The 17,740-nt window shown below is 35.4% G+C and overlaps 1 protein-coding gene across 4 annotated transcripts in view; it reads left to right on the forward strand.

The window, feature by feature from the left end:
- Positions 1-17,497, forward strand: part of LOC100549617 (coagulation factor XI) — a 19,940-nt gene extending 2,443 nt beyond the window's left edge. For 2 of the 4 annotated variants that reach the window (XM_019614821.2, XM_010710066.2), the window contains exons 3-15: positions 1,235-1,397; positions 2,020-2,126; positions 3,240-3,399; positions 3,986-4,095; positions 7,043-7,202; positions 8,025-8,134; positions 8,223-8,382; positions 8,464-8,579; positions 8,940-9,114; positions 10,500-10,675; positions 10,969-11,064; positions 12,835-12,974; positions 14,536-17,497. In XM_019614821.2, the coding sequence (XP_019470366.1) occupies positions 1,235-1,397; positions 2,020-2,126; positions 3,240-3,399; positions 3,986-4,095; positions 7,043-7,202; positions 8,025-8,134; positions 8,223-8,382; positions 8,464-8,579; positions 8,940-9,114; positions 10,500-10,675; positions 10,969-11,064; positions 12,835-12,974; positions 14,536-14,691 (1,829 nt within the window). In that variant the 3' untranslated portion in view covers positions 14,692-17,497. The remainder of the gene's footprint in view (positions 1-1,234; positions 1,398-2,019; positions 2,127-3,239; positions 3,400-3,985; positions 4,096-7,042; positions 7,203-8,024; positions 8,135-8,222; positions 8,383-8,463; positions 8,580-8,939; positions 9,115-10,499; positions 10,676-10,968; positions 11,065-12,834; positions 12,975-14,535) is intronic. The other 2 variants (XM_019614822.2, XM_019614823.2) reach the window with 2 other exon arrangements.
- The last annotated feature ends 243 nt before the right edge of the window (positions 17,498-17,740 follow it).

The following is a 17,740-nucleotide window of genomic DNA, read 5'->3' on the forward strand; positions in this document are numbered from 1 at the left end:
AAAAATATTAGCAAATTTTACAAACATTCCCAGTAGTTCCTTATTTTGTCTATTTTTGGGTTTTTTTTTTTTAACCTTTTTGTAGGAGACACTGAATTTCTTAGTATAGATTATAGACATATTTACCAATAGAATCCACTTGTAATATTTTAAAATTGTAAAACCCAATATGATCTTTGCATTTGTTTTAATCTTAAGTAGCTTTAGATACAGTATGATATCTCTATAATGATGGATTAAGAAGTTAGATTAAATCTTTTCAGTTGGATTTCTTCTCAGTCTGTAAAAATAGAATATTTCCTCTTCATCTTTTAGCTCAGAAAGAGAACTTCTATAGATCCAATAATAAAAATTAGTGTATTTTCTACCAGCTGAGAGGGACAAATACAAGAAGTGTTGAGCTCCTCTGTGAAGCCAGTTCTCTTGTGCTTTAACATGGAAATCTGAATAATTCTGTGGTTTAGAAAGATGGGATGCGGTTGCAAATTAGATATCTTCATATTATTGACAAGGCCATGCAGTGTGAATAGATTTGATTACAGAGACAATAAATTCCCGTAAATACAAGGTGGTAATCCATCATATTTTGGTTCTGGATGATTCCTGAGTTACTGCTCTTGTCACACAATATATATGTATGTGTGTGTGTGCGTGTATAATTTTTTTTGGTCGTGTACCAAGTTGGACATGGTTCAAGATGACTTGAAAGGTAGGAAGTTTATAGAATGCTGAGAACCACTGAGGTTGTTTCGCACATGGCACCAGATAGGAATCTTGCCTCAGAAAATCCCTCAACAATTGGAGAACAATTGGACTACCCTCACATATTTTCTAACTCCTTTTGCCATCTGTACATCCTTCTCCTGATTTTTCTCTTAATGGCTCCCTGTACCAATCCCCCTTTGAAAATGCTTCTGCTTTTCTGAGATCTATTGTGAAGGAATTCTCACCTCATGGCCTATACCTTAGGGCATCTGCCACCACTTGAGCTGCACTCCTACAGCCTTGAGCATGGAGCGAGGGATTCCAGAGGGTTTCTGTTTTACCAGGATGTAGAGCAGGGATAACACTCTCAGAGGAACTGTGCAACTCACCCCACTTACTTTCTTCTTCTGCCAAAGGGGTCTTCTCCTGCCAAAGCATGGTAAATAAGGGGCAATGTCTTCACCCTCTCCTGGTGAGCTGTCCACACCCACATCTCCAATAATTTACTCGTTTTGTCATTTCGTATCAGACTGTGTGACACAGATCTATGAAAATACTTACTTCCAAGGAGGAGACCTCATTACAGTTTTCACACCAAGTGCCAATTACTGTCAAATAGTTTGTACTTACCATCCTACCTGCCTGCTCTTCACATATTTGCCAGTGACGTGGACAAAAGATCCTGCACAGAGGTAAAATGTTCATATTCTTGTGGCTTTTTGCTGTGATAATTTTAGGAACTTGGTAATATTCTGACAGAACATGGACATGCACAGAAGGTTACAGGGTTGCTTTGAAAGACTATGTCACGTACCTTTAAAACTGATGACATAAAAGGGTATTTGCTGAACTTTGAAAGATTAAATTTGACAACATCTAATCTTTCATACTTGCTTACCAGCACCTCCAAGGAAATAGCACCAACTCTGCATTCCTTCCTCCATGCCACTTACTTACTGTTGAGGGACTAAGTGGCCAGTTTCACGTTTCCAGTTGTCACTTGTGTTGCCTGTCATCCCATCCACTCTCTTTAGCATATTTTTCTCTCAATTAAGAGATTAGGAATTTCAGTAGCCTGAGGTGAGGCTGCCTTCCCTCTCTGTGCCTGTTGTGTTTCTGTCTCCAAACTGTGTTGGTCCCACACACACCATGTATGCTCATCTATCACCAAGCATACTAGTATCAATTTTGTCTTTCTTTAAACTCGTTTTCATTTTAATGTTGAGGAATAATGAAGCCTGTGTTTTACTTGGGAAACAATGAGGGAGTACTATGTTATGCTGCAAAACTGTGAATTATTCGTTTTTAAAACAGGTTCTCCTGCTACTTAAAAGACAGTGATACTGAAATGCTACCGAAAGTGAAGATGGAAGGAGCTATTTCTGGACATTCTTTAAAACAATGCAACATCAAAATTAGTGGTAAGATACAGTTATCCATATGTATGAATTTTGTGTTCTGTATCACATTGCAAATGTGTTAGAGAATCAGCATTTTGAAAACAGAAACTGCATCAGGAAGTAGCCAAGCAGAGACTTTGCCCAGATGTCTTTTGCCCTATCTCTTTCAAACATAACACAAAAATCCTTTGCTGGATTCATGCTTCAACTCCAACCATCCTCCAGAGAGACTTCCCAGTCAAGACAAGCCCTTGCTGTCAGGATTTCATTTGCTAGAGGCAAAGGTGGGAGACATTTAACTGATACCTCGAGTTCCAAAGATGAATTTGAGGGGTTAAGTAGATCTTACTTTATGCAAGTTTTCAATTGAAGTTATTGACAGGTTGGTTGTGTTTGCTTCTAATTGGAACATGTGTTCCAGTCATTCAGGTCTTTTAAAATCCCTTTTCTGTCAGCATAAATTCTGTCAGAATTTATATTTCTGTATAGATTTAGACCAGAATAGTAAGTTTTAATGGGATGTTATTTTTCATATTCTTTAGATAATTTATGTCATAGGAGTTACTTTAGAATAATGCTAATGTCACTAAAATAAAAATCTATTCATATGTGTTTAAAAATCCCAGAAATGTTTGGCTGACTCGTGTTCTGTGAAGAGATCATACTGCCCAAGGGGTAAAACCTTCATCCTTTGTAGGGAAAGTATTTCAAACTCCATGTTCATAGTCCTCCCTCTGTGGAGTATAAATTAAATCTTCTGGCTCAAGTGGGAGATGGCTATTGCTTTGACAGACAGATTTGGTATTTTAAACTGCTCTATAAATTTGGAAATAGAATAGTATACATTTTAGTGTTGATCCTCAATTTTTGTATGATTAACCTCATCATGGTCTTGGTGTGGATAGAGACAGTGTCACAGCTTGTTAGTTTTTTCTCTGACATATTATGCCTATACTTCTGATTTTGTTTTTAGTAAGTATATGCAAAATGCAATGTAACTGAAGTGAGCACAGGAAGTGACATCAGGATAATGGCTGTGTCTTATAAACTGCTATTGTTTGGGAAGTTTTGGGGAAAACGAGAGTATGAGAATGTTTTTGGAACTTTGTCTATTGCTTTTTTTTTTTTCCACAGCTTGCAGTCCAGATGTCCACTTAGGATTGGATATGCAAGGGATAAATTATGACGTTAGTATGGCTGACAGCTATCAACAGTGCCAAAAAAGATGCACCAATGACAAGCACTGTCATTTTTTTACATATGCCCCAAGAACATTCCGTGATGCAAGCTTTCGGTAAATACGCATTTGATCCCTGTGCTTAGATGTACTTAGATCCCTGTGCTTTAGTACGCTAAATCTCAGAACAGTCAGAGGTGAGAGAATTTATTCAAGGAAATGAGTTTTTCTTTGACTATTTATCCTTGTAATGTTTATTCAAGCTTACAGTTAGGAAAATATCTTCAGTAAGTTAGTTTTCATTTGTTCATTGATGAGAAAGTCAAGCTTGATTTTCACAGAACTGAAAACAGTTTAAATGTTCTGGAGATATTGAAATGCAAATTGTACTGGCAACTGTGCAGTGGTATTGCTCTGTCAAATCTTACTCTGCTTATTGCTCTGAAAGTGGCATCATTTAATGCAGCCAGGGAAATTCTTTCATTTGTACTTGGACTATTTTTGAGCTGTCAACTTGCTTGATTTTACAAAATGTTATTGAGTTGCATCCATTCCTTATTTGAAGATTTTTCTGGAGGCTGGATATTGCTCTGGCCTATGAGCAAAGTGGGCATTATGGTAGGACTCATGGAAACAGAATAATGATGTAGACCAAGGAAGATAACTTGTTGCCTTACTACTTTCTTTATTCTTTATCACTCAGTGAAAAATGCTTCTTGAAACATACCAGTTTAGGAACTCCAACCAGCATAAGGGTGCTTGATGAGGTTGTGTCTGGATTCTCCTTAAAGCCATGTCAGCTTTCTGAATTAGGTAACTGCTTACAATCTCTGTTGATTCAGTTTAGGTTCAAGTGTTATGGACGATGAGATACAGTCTCTCTGACACGCATAAATGTTTTGTGACATAAAATAATTATAATATAAACTTATTCTTTGAAGTATAGTTAGTACTCTCAGGCACAAAGCGGACTTTTTTCCACTGTATTATTCTGTCTTACAAAAGGTTTTGTTTACTTTGATGATGTGAAGAATTCTTTCATAAGATTAGCCTGATGACTCTTAGCATCTTATCTTTGCACCATAGATACAAAAAAATGACACACAGAATCCCATCTAAGTCAAAGAACAACAGAAATATAAATCTTTCTAAATTCTGTTAGTATACCATATATACTTCAAGAGGTTTTTAATGAGGATGTGCAGCTTTGTGATACAACTGACTAATATGAAGGTACAAATTCTATTTGTTGGTGCTTTTGATAAAAGTAATGTTTGTGTTCATTCTTGTAACTATTACTCAGGAAAAACTCTCCAGAGTGCACGATCAAACTGTGTGCATTATATCTTTTAATTATTCAATTAAAATTCAGTTTTATTCAGACTCTTCTAGTCTCACAAGATGAATAATCATTGCAAAATATTGAAAAAGTAGTTGATTCAGATCCTAACAATGAAGACATTTAAAGAAAAATGGACAGTGAGAAATAAAAAAGGAAGAAAAATATTTGTAAAGAGAAGAAAATCTGTTTTTTTCTCTCTCCTCCCTTGCTCTCTGAGAAAGAACGGAGAGATTTTCTTCCAAACTGCTCCATTAAGATAAGCTAGTCAGACATGTATTTATTGTTAGAAGAAAAATCACAGTAGCCAGGAGCATCCTGTTGACAGATTTTGAGAAGGATCAGGGGACTGTAGCATAAGCACAAACAATATGATATTCAGATTTTATAAAATTAAATAAATCAGATACCATAGGAGAATTTATCAAGGGCATGTGGTAACATGAAACTAATGGTCCATGACAAATAAAGTAAAAATTGCTGAATGCATGTGAAATTCAGTCTTGTTCCTATCTCTTTTGTGTGTGTATGTGTGTGTGTGTGTGTGTGTGTGTGTTTGTTTCAAGAAAGGCAAGGATTTAGAGAGAGAGAAAGAATAAACCATAAATCATGAGCTATAAAATCCTGGACAATACTATCAGGTAACGGGGTCATTTGTTCAGACAGAGGTATATCTTATAAATTAGTAAAATCTCAGTGTCATCCTCTGCCTTATGTTCCAAATGCCTGAAATGTGCTTACTTGAATATTTGTTCTAGTTTATTTCTGACTATTTAGACTGACTAATCCTACATTGTTCATGGTCCAGTTTCATCATTTTAAAAACAGACACTGGGCTTTCCTTTCAAAGCCTTTGGAATCACAGCAATCCTCTATATATATCAAAAGCAAAACTACCAAGAAACTGAGATTCTTTCAGTCTGAGAACATTGAATTCATCAGTTTTATGAGATTTCTCCATTTTCTGTTCCTTGTTGTCTTCCCTCTGCTCAGTAATGTTGACCATCTAATTGCAGTTTGTTTCCATGAAAGTGAGATGTTAAAAAAGGCTGTTCTGTAGCCTTTCTTGTGTCCATTGTCATTAATTTCTCCCCTGAGCAGAACCCAGGCTCCTTTACTAATCCTAATTCATTGAAACTAAATACATACTTTTCTTTTGAGAATGTTTCTTGCTACTTGCCCTTTCATTTTCTGTCTTTGTCTTTCTGCTTTTGTTCTTATGCACTCCTGCTCTTACATGCCCATAGCAATTTGTCATACATTTTGCCTTTTGTGAAGTTCCTTCCCTGAGGTCACTGAATATTGAACTGGTGATCACTGAAATCATGATTAGTATCCGTATACTTGCAGATTCACATTTCTGATTTAAATATCATTTCCTGAAAGTGGCATTTGTTCTCCTGAACTCTATTTAGCCCTTAACATGGGATCTTGCCTAATAATTGTCAGAATTAATTGACCTTTATTTTCTAGTCTTCAGATTTTTTTTCTCTTTGCTCTTCCTATTGTGTAATAAATGACCTGTATTGTGGTCTTTTCATGTTTATGATTTTATTTTTTAATTTTTAAATCATGTCATACTAACAGAAATCACATTAAGATTTGCCTCTCCATTTTGTTTTTTTCCCTCTTTTGTAATAAGATGCTCCCAGTATGTTTCTATAACCAACTGTGTGGTGTCAGCTCAGCTACTGTCCTTTCTCAGCGGTAGAGGTTCTCTGCTTCCACCAAGTCCAGTCTTATGGTTTTATAATTCTAAGAGTAGTACTGGATTTTTTCCCCGTTTTTATTTTTGCATAAGTACTTTAACTAGGAATTCAAGTGTATCATCAAAGAAGGCAAGACATTCATTTCTTTTAAACATGTTGGTATTTCCTGTGACTTCCATATCCATAGTCTGGTTATGGGAATTACCCTGCCAACCTTCTGTTATTTTGGTCCTGTTATAGGGAAGACTGCATGTTACTCATACTTACACTGCCTACTTTTTGAAATAACAATTAGATAAATAAAATTAAGAGAATCATCTCATTATTTTCCTCCTAATCTTCCCATTATCCTCTTAGGTATACAAGTTTTAATAATTTTAGGCCTTGACAAGATTAATAAGTTTTATTTCTAACTATGGATATATATGTTGATTTCTGTTCCTAATTTAGAGCTCTTCGTATTAGATTAGAAAATTTGTATTCTAGCATGTAATTTGAAACTCTCCCCTGCTCTAGTTTTCTCTATGAGTTAACATACTTAAAAATGTTTTCAAGAAATAGTTTCTGGTTAAAATGAGATGGTATCTTTCCAGTTCATCAGGCAAAAAGAAGAGAAAATGTAAATTATGAGAATGTATAATCTGTAAACCTTAACTCTCTGATATAACATAGAAGCTTTGGAATTTTGATATTCTTTTCTTGTTTTATACAGATTGTCAAATGGACATTTTTGAACATGAAGAATTTTCAGGAATGAATGTTACAAGTTTTTTCACTCCTGACACATTTGTCTGCCAAACTATTTGTACTTATTTTCCAAACTGCTTGTTCTTTACATTCTTCACCAAGGAATGGCAAATAGAATCTCAAAGGTGAATTTGACAACTTTTAAAAGATATTTATTAAAAACAAAACAAAAAAAAAACAAACAGAAACAATCCTACAATCTCAGCCTTTTAATCAGCATTTTATTATATTCTTGGAAATCATTGTTAAAGGTTTATTTTCTGCAAAACAGCTCTTTTTTTTAAATAATTTTTAATGTGTTGCTTCTGTACATTTATAATTTCTTGTGGACATTTCACTTGTCCTATGGTATGAACAGGGATCTTGTACCTCAGCTGCATATTTGGTATTAATCTGAAAAAATATATGTTCAGCAAAGAGACGCTTTCAAGTTGTTTTGATAACTTAGAGCTGAATTTTTATGAAATTGTTAAGAGATGTCTGGTTTCCTAGCAGAATTAAGTTATTTACTTTAAAGCTTTTGAATCAAGTTAACAGGTCTGTAAGTGTTTATTTTTAAAGATTGAACTTCTTTCTTTCGTGTTTGGCAGTGAAGATTCAAAAAGTTATAGTCTACAGAAAAGAGGTGGAACGAAGAATAACGTTTCAATGAAACTGAAGCAAAACTGAGATGGCATATATAATCTAAAGTTACCTCTTCCCCGTGTGTATAAATACCATACAGTCTTCTGTAGTACATCCGTATGACATTTCACATAAGTACAAAATCCTTCTCAATTTACTTAGTGAATAAATTTTCATATGAAATACTTTTACAGATAAAACTTTGGGGGAAAAAAAAAAGCACATTTAAGAAAGAACTTTCGCTTACCAATACCTGAAGCATAAATGTTAGAATGTAAGAACAAATTCAATGGTTTTGTTTTGTTTTGTTTTTTTTATTATAGAAATCTTTGCCTCCTGAAAACATCAACAAGTGGAATACCAGAGGCACTTACATTACGAGAAAATGCTATTTCAGGTTTTGGTCTCCTAAATTGCAGAAGATACTTTCCTGGTAAACAATAAGTTACAATAAAAATACAACTCTTGAATTAATTAAATGAATAGACTTACTGATGCTTGGAACACGCTCATTCTTACAGCCTGCAATTCTCGCACTTACGTGCATATGAATTTTTTGGGAGATGAACTCAATGTCACTTACACTAAAGGACCCAGAGCTTGTCAGCAGGTTTGCACAGACATGATCCGCTGCCAATTTTTTACTTACTTTCCCCTCCAAGAGTCATGCAATGAGGAAAGGTGAGAATTTTTAGGGAAGGCATCTAGTGTGTGTTCTGTATAAGAAGTATAAACTGGATCGTTGTATTTATTTATTGTCAGAAAGTGTGAGTGTCATCTAAGAATGTCGTCAAATGGATCTCCAGTGGAAATACAACATGGGCCAGGAAGGATCTCTGGATACTCACTAAGACTATGTAAAAAAAAGGCCAGTACTGGTAAGTAAAACTTTCCTTTTAAAGAGATTTTTAGACATATTTTGGTACAGGAAACCTAAGCCCTCCCATTTTTTTTTTTTTCTCTTCTGCATATTACTTGCATTGAAATTATCACAAAGCAGATCGTGAAGATAAAGAGTATTCTAAAAAAGTGAACTCTGCACAGCTTGCATAACAGACAGTACCCTGTAGACTTTTTTAAACTGGATTTTATGGTAAAAAAAAAAAGTCATAAAGAGATTAGAATGTCTAATGTTCTTTGCTTAAGATTTGTTCCTATTTGCAGGTTAACAGTAGTTACATCTTTTTTTCATGGTCAAATGAAAATTATCTCTAAGCAGTTTTCAATTATTTCTGTAGTATGTATGCAGCATTCTTCAAGAAATATTAGGATAATTGGAGGGACGGACTCTTCCCCTGGTGAATGGCCATGGCAAGTAAGCTTACATGTGAAGCTATCTCGCCGGAGACACCTCTGTGGGGGCTCTATCATTAGTAACCAGTGGATCCTTACAGCTGCCCACTGTTTTGTGAGGTGAGTCCAAGATCTGCAATTAGTTGAGGTTCACCTTTCAGAAAGATAAATCTGTGTGATTAAAATAACTAGAACAGAATCAACTACTTTGATATAATCAGGTGAAGTTTTAAGGTAGTCTGTTCATACTCTTAACATAATTGGCCCTCCACACTTTGCCCTTTGTAGCATAGTGCTGTGCTACCGATTATTTTAATGCATCTGAAGTAAATGATAGATACCTACAAGAGTGTAAACTTTCTCATGCAACATGAACTTTTTCATACTGTGATATCATATTATTAAGGAAAATCTGTTGTTAGTCATTCAAAACATATGAAATGGAATACATCAGAGATTTCTCTGTGGTACTTAGGGAATGGTACCAATCTGACAGGGTGTTCGGCAGAGGCCTAGACAATCTCTAAGGGATCCAATTAGGCTGACTCTGGAATGTGCACTACCTTTCTCTGTAACATTCAAACCATCACTGGACTGGTTTTCATTTAATATTTTTATTTTCTAATGCTATCAACTAGTCAATTAACACACTGTTTTGGTACAGATTTCAGCCTTGGGAATAATATCTAGAATTCTGAGTACTCAAAGCTTTGCTAATTTGCATGGATATATATAGTAGGTACTGTTAATGACCACAAAATTGCCATCACATTTAAGTCATGAAATCATGCGTGTTGTGAAGAGCTGATTTAATGATCTTGCGCATGATGCATATCCTCATTAGATGGTCACATCCTATAAAACAGGTAGGCCTGTCATTTACAGGCTGAAAATTGTAAGGCTATATATTGAGTCAGTGTAATGTCAGAAAGGCATGGGTAGTATAAAATGCTTTAAAGAATAAAAAATTGTCTAGGCTAAAATCAGACACTTTTACTCAAGCATTTTTGTACATTATCCCTTATTGTTTCAGCATAAAGAAATATTGTCAATACCAGTTCTCTATTGACAAGCCTTATAAAATTAGATAATTCCACTTAACACTCAGAAAAACCCAGTATAGGGAATATCATTCTCTACCTTCTATCCAGTATTGTAGAGTTCCTCAGGGTTTGTGTTAGGCTCTTGAAGATAAAAATAGTAAGAGCAGAGTAAAATAGAAAATAAAAGAAGGCAGAAGGGGAAATTGGGTTAAAAAGGGTCAGAACAAGAGTCTGACTGTAAGGGAGAGGAAAGAGTGGTATGGTGCTGAAAATATAGATAAGAGAAAGAAGAAAAAAAAAAAAAAAAGAAAAGTGGGAGGAATGGATAAGAGAAATCTGTTTTTAGGTGTGAGAGTGTGAAAATACAACTGGTAAAAGTAACCTCGGTGCTGTTCACTGTACACTCAGAGGGTGCTGGCACCTGCACCAAACTAAGTGCAAATCTTTGTCTTTTTCCCTCAGTGTTCAGAACCCCAACATTTGGCGTGTTTATGCTGGTGTTTTAAAACAATCAGAAATAAATGAGGATACACCTTTCTTCAGAGTGGAAGAGATTATTATTCATCCTCAGTATAATTCTGCACAGACTGGATATGACATTGCTTTACTGAAACTTGATAAGGCTATGAATTTTACTGGTATGTATTCTATCTCAGAAGGAAATTTTTCAGGATGATAAAGGCTGTTTTTAGTGTGACAGTTCATGAAACCTGAGTTGTCATCTTTTAATATGTAATCACTTGGTTAAGGAGAATCTCATTTTTTTAAAAAAATGTGGGGCTTTTATTTATGTGACTAGAGCAGTATCTAGTAAAATGTACAAAGAGTAACATGGAGGCCATCAGGTATTATATAGGTGCCGAAAAAACCTTAATATTTTATTTGTGCCATGTTCCCATTGGCCAAACTAATATTTTTAATCATATTTTAGATCTTCAACTTCCTATTTGCCTGCCATCAAAAGAAGAGGCTAGCATGCTCTATACTGACTGCTGGGTAATTGGATGGGGTTACAGGAAGGAAAGAGGTACAGATAAATATTTAAACTGTGACTTCTTGTATTTGTAAAATGCATTATGTTAAAAGAAAATATCACAAAATGCCCTCTTAATTCTTAACCAGGAATGGTGTTTACAGACTGCAAATGCAAAGAATGTGCATTTGCTCATAGCTTTATTTGTATGAATTCAAAGCAGTAATAGAATCATAGAGTCACTGAGGTTTGAAAAGACCTTAAGGATCATCCAGTCCAACCTTCCATCTATCACCAAGATACAAGCCAGGATGTCGTTAGATTTCTTGGTCACCTGAGCATGCTGCTGGCTGATGCTCAGCTGAGTGTTGAATAATACCACCAGGTCTGTTTCTTTCACACTCTCTTTTAGCCACTCTGCCCCAAGCCTCCAACATGGTCTGGGGTTTTTATGGCCAAAGTTCAGGACCTGGCACTTGATCTTGATCTTCAACCCCTTGTCCTCAGCCCAGCTATCCAGACTGCCAGATTGCTTTGTAGGGCCTTCCTACCCCAAGACAGAGCAATACTTCCTCTCAACTTGATGTCTTCTGCAGACTTACTGTGGGTGCACTCATTCCCCTCATTCCAGTCATCAGTAAAGATAATGAACAGGACAGGTCCAAGTACCGACCTCTGGGGAACACCAGTCATGACTGGTTGCCAACCGGATTTAACTCCATTGATCACCACTTTCTGGCCCTGGCCATCCAGCCAGTTCTTTACCCAGCAAAGAGCTTATCTACCCAAGCCACAGGCTGCCAGCTTCTTAGGAGAATACTGTGGGAGACACTGTTGAAGTCATCAGAGTCAGTGGGCATGAATATAATTATTCCTATAGATGGATTCTCTACATACTTTCCTGCTTTCCTGCTCCAGGTAGATGAATGCAAGTTGCCTAGTTAAACATCGCCATGCACCTTCCCAAATATACTTTCAGTTATGCAATGATATGTTACAGATGCAGACAGTAGACTAATTGCTGTACAGTGGGATCTTGAATTACAGTCTGCACATAACTCATGTTTTTTTTAAATGTGAATTTGCTCATATGGCTTCACTTCAGAAATCAGAGATCAATGTATATTACTTTCATGATTCTAAAGATTGTTTATGAAAAGTATTAATGACCTTTGTGTTTTAATAGTAAGTGTGATTTGAACTCCTGTAACCTTACCCAGAAACTGGCCAAGTAGCGGTTAATTATTAAACTCTATTACATTATATACATAGATAAATCTGTTTAAACAGAGTTCCCTTCCTTGCACACCTCCCCATTTGAGAGTTAGAGATTAATGTGAAATCTAAAAGAATTCTAATGTCTTCTATTAATTTGTCAGAAAAGACTGCTCTCAAATATTTTTATTTACTTTACATGAAATTTTCACCACCCTGTAGATAACTGGGGTGTTGGGCAGCACACACCTGGAAATTGTATTGCTTCAATTGTATTGCAACACGTTACTAAGAAATAATTATCAATAACGCAAAGCAACGCTCTTCATGGGAATACAGGCTCCAATACTCAATGCCCACAGCAAATCACTGGGGAGTTTCGAAACATTCTTGGTCATAAGTCATACTGTGTTTTCAAAACATTCTAAAAAACCCAGACAATCAACACTGTTTAAAAAATGAAAACAAATGTCATGGCTGTCTAACTGCACACTAAAAGCAATGAACTCTGACTGTTTAGTATCACTGAATGGAGACTATTAGAGTTTAGTTTTTACTTATACTTTGCTAGAGCTGAATATCTGTCTGATTGTAATATCTATTACATAGGTCGTGTAGAAGATATTCTTCAGAAAGTTACTGTTCCGCTCATGTCAAAAGAGGAATGCCAGGCAAGATACCGGAAGCGCAGAATAGATGACAAAGAGATCTGTGCTGGCTATGACGAAGGTGGAAAGGATGCCTGTAAGGTAACAGAAAGATGTCATATATTGTCATATATTTCAATAATTTGTTTGAATATATAATTGAATAACATAAATATTTAATTTTTGTAACAAGCATATATTTAGAAATAGAACTGTTTTTTAATGTGTTACTTTTGCTTGCTGAAAGCACTGACAGTCAACTTATATGTATAGCACCTATTATGCGACATTGAAATCCTTTGGGATAGACTTCATGTGTCTACAAGAAAAGAATCTCCAAATGGGAGATGAGGGGGGGAGGGGGAGAGAAAGAGAGAGAGAGAGAGAGACACATGTACACTTTACATCTCTGCACTCTCCTATTAAGGGGACAAAGTCAACTTCCTCTGTGTGTCTCAAGTTAAGAGGCAAAATTTACTGGTTTGCTAAGAATGATACACATTTCCCTTAAAAAAAGAAAAGCGAAGAGCATGTAAAGAGATCATAAAGTAGAAGTTCTAAATGTCATATGTTTAGGGAGCAGACCAGTATTCCTCTGTAATAGTGGAAAACCAAAGAGAGATATTATAGACATTTCTCCAGGAACACAGATTTCCTCTTTCATGTTTTTATTTATTGACATGAAATATAATACATAAAAGCTTATTTTAAATCATCCACTATCCATGAGCATCCAGAGCAGAGAGTGCTAGAAATTGAATATGGAAAGCTACACACGACATGAGCAGACTGGTCTGTTCACTATTAGAATTGAAAATGTCACAACAGCATGAGGTCAGTGAGCCAAGTTCTCTGCTTGAGTGTAAACTCATGCACTAACTGTTTACTTTTTACTATTTACTATTTTAAGTCAATTATAATAGACAAAAATATAGTCACATTAGTAAGATTAAATTCTCTACCAAATATAGTATATATTTTAAGCATTTAAGATATGTTCTCTATTAATGTACTGTTATTATGATCACTGCTGAGTAACTACAGATAAAAATTCTTGGAGCTGGGAAGTAATTTTTTCCTCAATACTAGTTAAGTTTTCTTTGTATGAAACAACATCAAAACACAATGATGATGTTATATAACAATAACACACTTACTATTGTCTCAGCAGTTCGTAACAGCTATGTTAAGGAACTCTTTGTTCAGAAAGATCAATTAGGAATAGCAAAAGAAAACAGAGATGTGTTTTATCCCAGGGAAGTTTGTCAGTCAAACAGAATAATGCATAAAGCTGAGGTTTGCATATCCAAATAAACAAACAAAAACACTGGCAAATTTACTAATTTTCTTACCTTTACATGTTGTAGTCCTCACTGAGGGTTAAACTGGCAGATACAGATTAAAAAAAAGCCAACTGAACAAAAAAACCCAGTTACATTGAACTGTAGTGGAACTTACTTGCAATGACTGGAAAGTATTTAGACACCATTCTACCAGATAAACAGAAAAGCTTCTTCGACACTGTGTAAAGCAACTTTTAGTGAGAGTAATTGAACTCTATGCAGTTATTCTGTTGTTCACGCTGGATGATGCTGATTTTATCATGGCTTTCTTTGAGAGAGAAGTTCTGTTCCTTGTGAATTCTTTCTGTCCTGTGACACAGGGAGATTCTGGAGGACCACTGTCATGCAGGCACGAGGAGGTGTGGTATCTGGTGGGCATCACCAGTTGGGGCGAAGGCTGCGCTCGGCCCCGGCAGCCAGGAGTCTACACAAAAGTTGTTGAATTTTCAGACTGGATTTTGGAAAAAACTACGTAACATGAACATAACTTACTGACTCATAATGTTGTTGTAGAGAAATAACCCTGGGAGCAACAGGATGATGTTCAATGTAAAAAAAAAAAAATGTATTAAAGTTTTAAAAATGGTGTTTCCTGTTAGTCGAAGCATAAAAGACGTGATTAAAGAAGTAGAAAAGAAAAAATCAATGAATTTTACAATGAATGTAAGCAAAAGTAGACTTTCTGATCACTGATTTGTTAGAAAATATTATACATCTGAGCCATTGACTTCTTTCATCTCTAGCACAAAATATTCTATGAGACTTGTTCAGGGAGACTGGGAATTTTTTGTTTACTTCAGTGATGACAGGACCTCCTCCTCTTCTGTAAATATAACTGAAATTAACAATGATTAAGAGAGTATTAAAAGGCCAGGAAAATCTGGCCTCTACTCCAAAAGTTCATTGATGACAGACTGCAACTAACATTATAATCCTCTTGATTAAATAAACTATCTCAGCTACAGAATAATATTCTTGATTTTACCTTGATAATAACTTTTCCCTTTTTGAATTTCTCCTTTTTTTATTTTGTTCTTTCTACTCATTTTTAGTCAGGTAACAAAAATATTTTGTAGCCAAAATAAATACTAATGTGAGAAGCAGCAGTCAAACTATTTTTTTCCGTAGTGAGAAGTTTTCCAGAAGTATTTCTGGATCAGAAAAGAGCACACTTTTTTCTTTCACTTTTGTCTTTGCTAAACTTGTTTCCTAATACTCTACATTGCCTTAATTGCTGAAAATATATTCCAGAATTCTGTTTATGATTGCCTCACAACCACACTGAGTGTGTTGTAGAGGTCTATACTGGCAGTGTCTTTAGGAGTAAAGAAGTAATTAAATAAAATATGTCAAATTTATGGAAAAATACTCATCAAGCTGCCATAAATGAGATGAACATTTATTTTTTTAAAGCATTATTTGCAACTATCACCAAGGAAAAATGAAATTCCATAACTACAAGGTTACGAACCATTGTACCTATTCTTAACCCTACTAAGAGCCCCTATCATGTGTGAACTCTCTCGGTGTTCTAGATCCCTGCTTTGAGAACCTCTGTGCTGGCTGCAGCTGTTCAGAGGCCCAAAAGGCAAAGGTGGGAGAAACACATGCAGGTGTAGAATGGGAGATAAAATTGAAGGCTGAGGTTATCTTCATGCTCTGATTAATCCAAACCTGGTTTAAAATATCAGCAATCCTCTGATGTGCTGTCAAAAATTCATGGACTTAAAAAAGAGACTGGGAGTGGACAGGAAAAAATAGAAAGCACAAATGCAACACAAGAAGAAGAAATATTTCTGGCATTTAAGTGTGGTTCTATTCTCAAGGGGAATGAATGAAGACTCTGGAAAAGAGCTGCTGAAGAAACAAAGGAAATATGTCACTGTGAAAACAGAGATTAAATTCTCAAATAAAGAACCAGTAGGAGACCATCTGCAATACTCATCTGCCAATTCTTGAGCTAAATTCATATTTGCTAAAGAAATATGCAGTGCCGAACTGAGAACCTTTAATGCTTTCTTATAATAATAACATCATCAGAATCTCTTAATAAGTGTGATCCTGCTTAATCTCATCAGTAGGTACCTTAGAGTAAATGAGAGGCAGTTTATGGCTTCTTTTTCTCCTTCCTTTTCTTTTCCTTTGTTTGGGAAAAATAACTAGGAAAAAAAGCAAGATCTTAAAACCTCTTTTAGTCTCATCAAACAAAAATCTGGCCTTATACTTTAAATCTTCCCCTCTTTATGTTATACAGAACATAAACTTCAGTATTTTAGTTGTTATTTTGATTAATGGTAAGTGTCTCTGGCAGTGTTTTATATTCTGTTTTATATTCTACTTTATTTCTACTGAAAATCAATGAAGCACATCATCTCGCTTATACCAGATCAGCAGAAATCTTTCAGGGGAATGTTGGCATTAGTCTGCCCTGAAACTTTGTACAAATAAGGTCCCTGTTCCCAGAAATTTACAGTCTTGTTCAGGCACAGAGGAGACACTTCATGCACACAATGATAGTCTGGAGGGCAGTTTGTTCATTGTAAAATAAAGCAGGCTGTGGAGTTGCTCAAGTGGACTCTTCAGTTTGTAGTCATTTTAATAAGAATGTAAACTAAACAAAACCAGTTTTCCATTAAACTGGTGTTGCAATGTGTTTCTTTCACAGCTGATGCTCTGCCTTATGACTGAGTCTGAAATACATTGTCTTATTCTTAAAGATGTTCAAGAGACATTTAGATGTGGTACTAAGGGGCATGCTTTAGTGGGGAAATATTGGTGGTAGGTGGATGGTTGGACTGGATGATCTTGGGGGTCTTTTCCATCCTTGGTGAATCTATGATTCTTGAAAATTACCTGAGCTGGGAATGGGAAGACATGAAACCTCTCATTGCTTCTACCCAGAGGAATCCAAAATTCTTATGGTAAAGATGTACAAAATCCATGCTTCTAGAGAGGGAGGGAAAGGAATCATTTGTTATAAGATTTTTAGTATAAGATTTATTTATTTTGTGAAAAAGAATTATTCTGGCATGATGAAAGCTGCATTGCAGACTCTGAAAAGCAAGGAAGGATCTGGATAGAATGAAATCCATTCACAGTGGCAGTCCTTCCAGTAGAAGAACTGTTAAATTAAAATGTGGATACTTATTCCCTGTCTAATTTCCAGTATGTATGAAGGTTTCTTTTTGAAAATTATTATTAACTCATATAATTTGTGAAATATCTGCATTATAACATAATAATATAAATTTCCGCCTCAAATAAAAGGCAACAATAATAGCAGATGTGAATTTTTATGTATTTCTAGGCAAGCATTTTCGGGAGCAGTAAATTAATTGCTTTTCCTGCGGTCTTTGTATTGAAAAATGTGTTATAGATGTCTATAGATTTATTAGAGTTATTTACAGGTCTGTTATGGTTGCCAAGGTTTATTGAATGTTGTAAGAGTTTTTTTTTAGTGAGGTTGTGCAGTGGAAATGTGAAAGAGTTATTTTACATCATTTGAGTAGGAGAGAAGAGAGCAGT

The sequence above is a fragment of the Meleagris gallopavo genome, chromosome 4 (genome assembly GCF_000146605.3).
Source record: "Meleagris gallopavo isolate NT-WF06-2002-E0010 breed Aviagen turkey brand Nicholas breeding stock chromosome 4, Turkey_5.1, whole genome shotgun sequence".
NCBI lineage: Eukaryota > Metazoa > Chordata > Aves > Galliformes > Phasianidae > Meleagris > Meleagris gallopavo.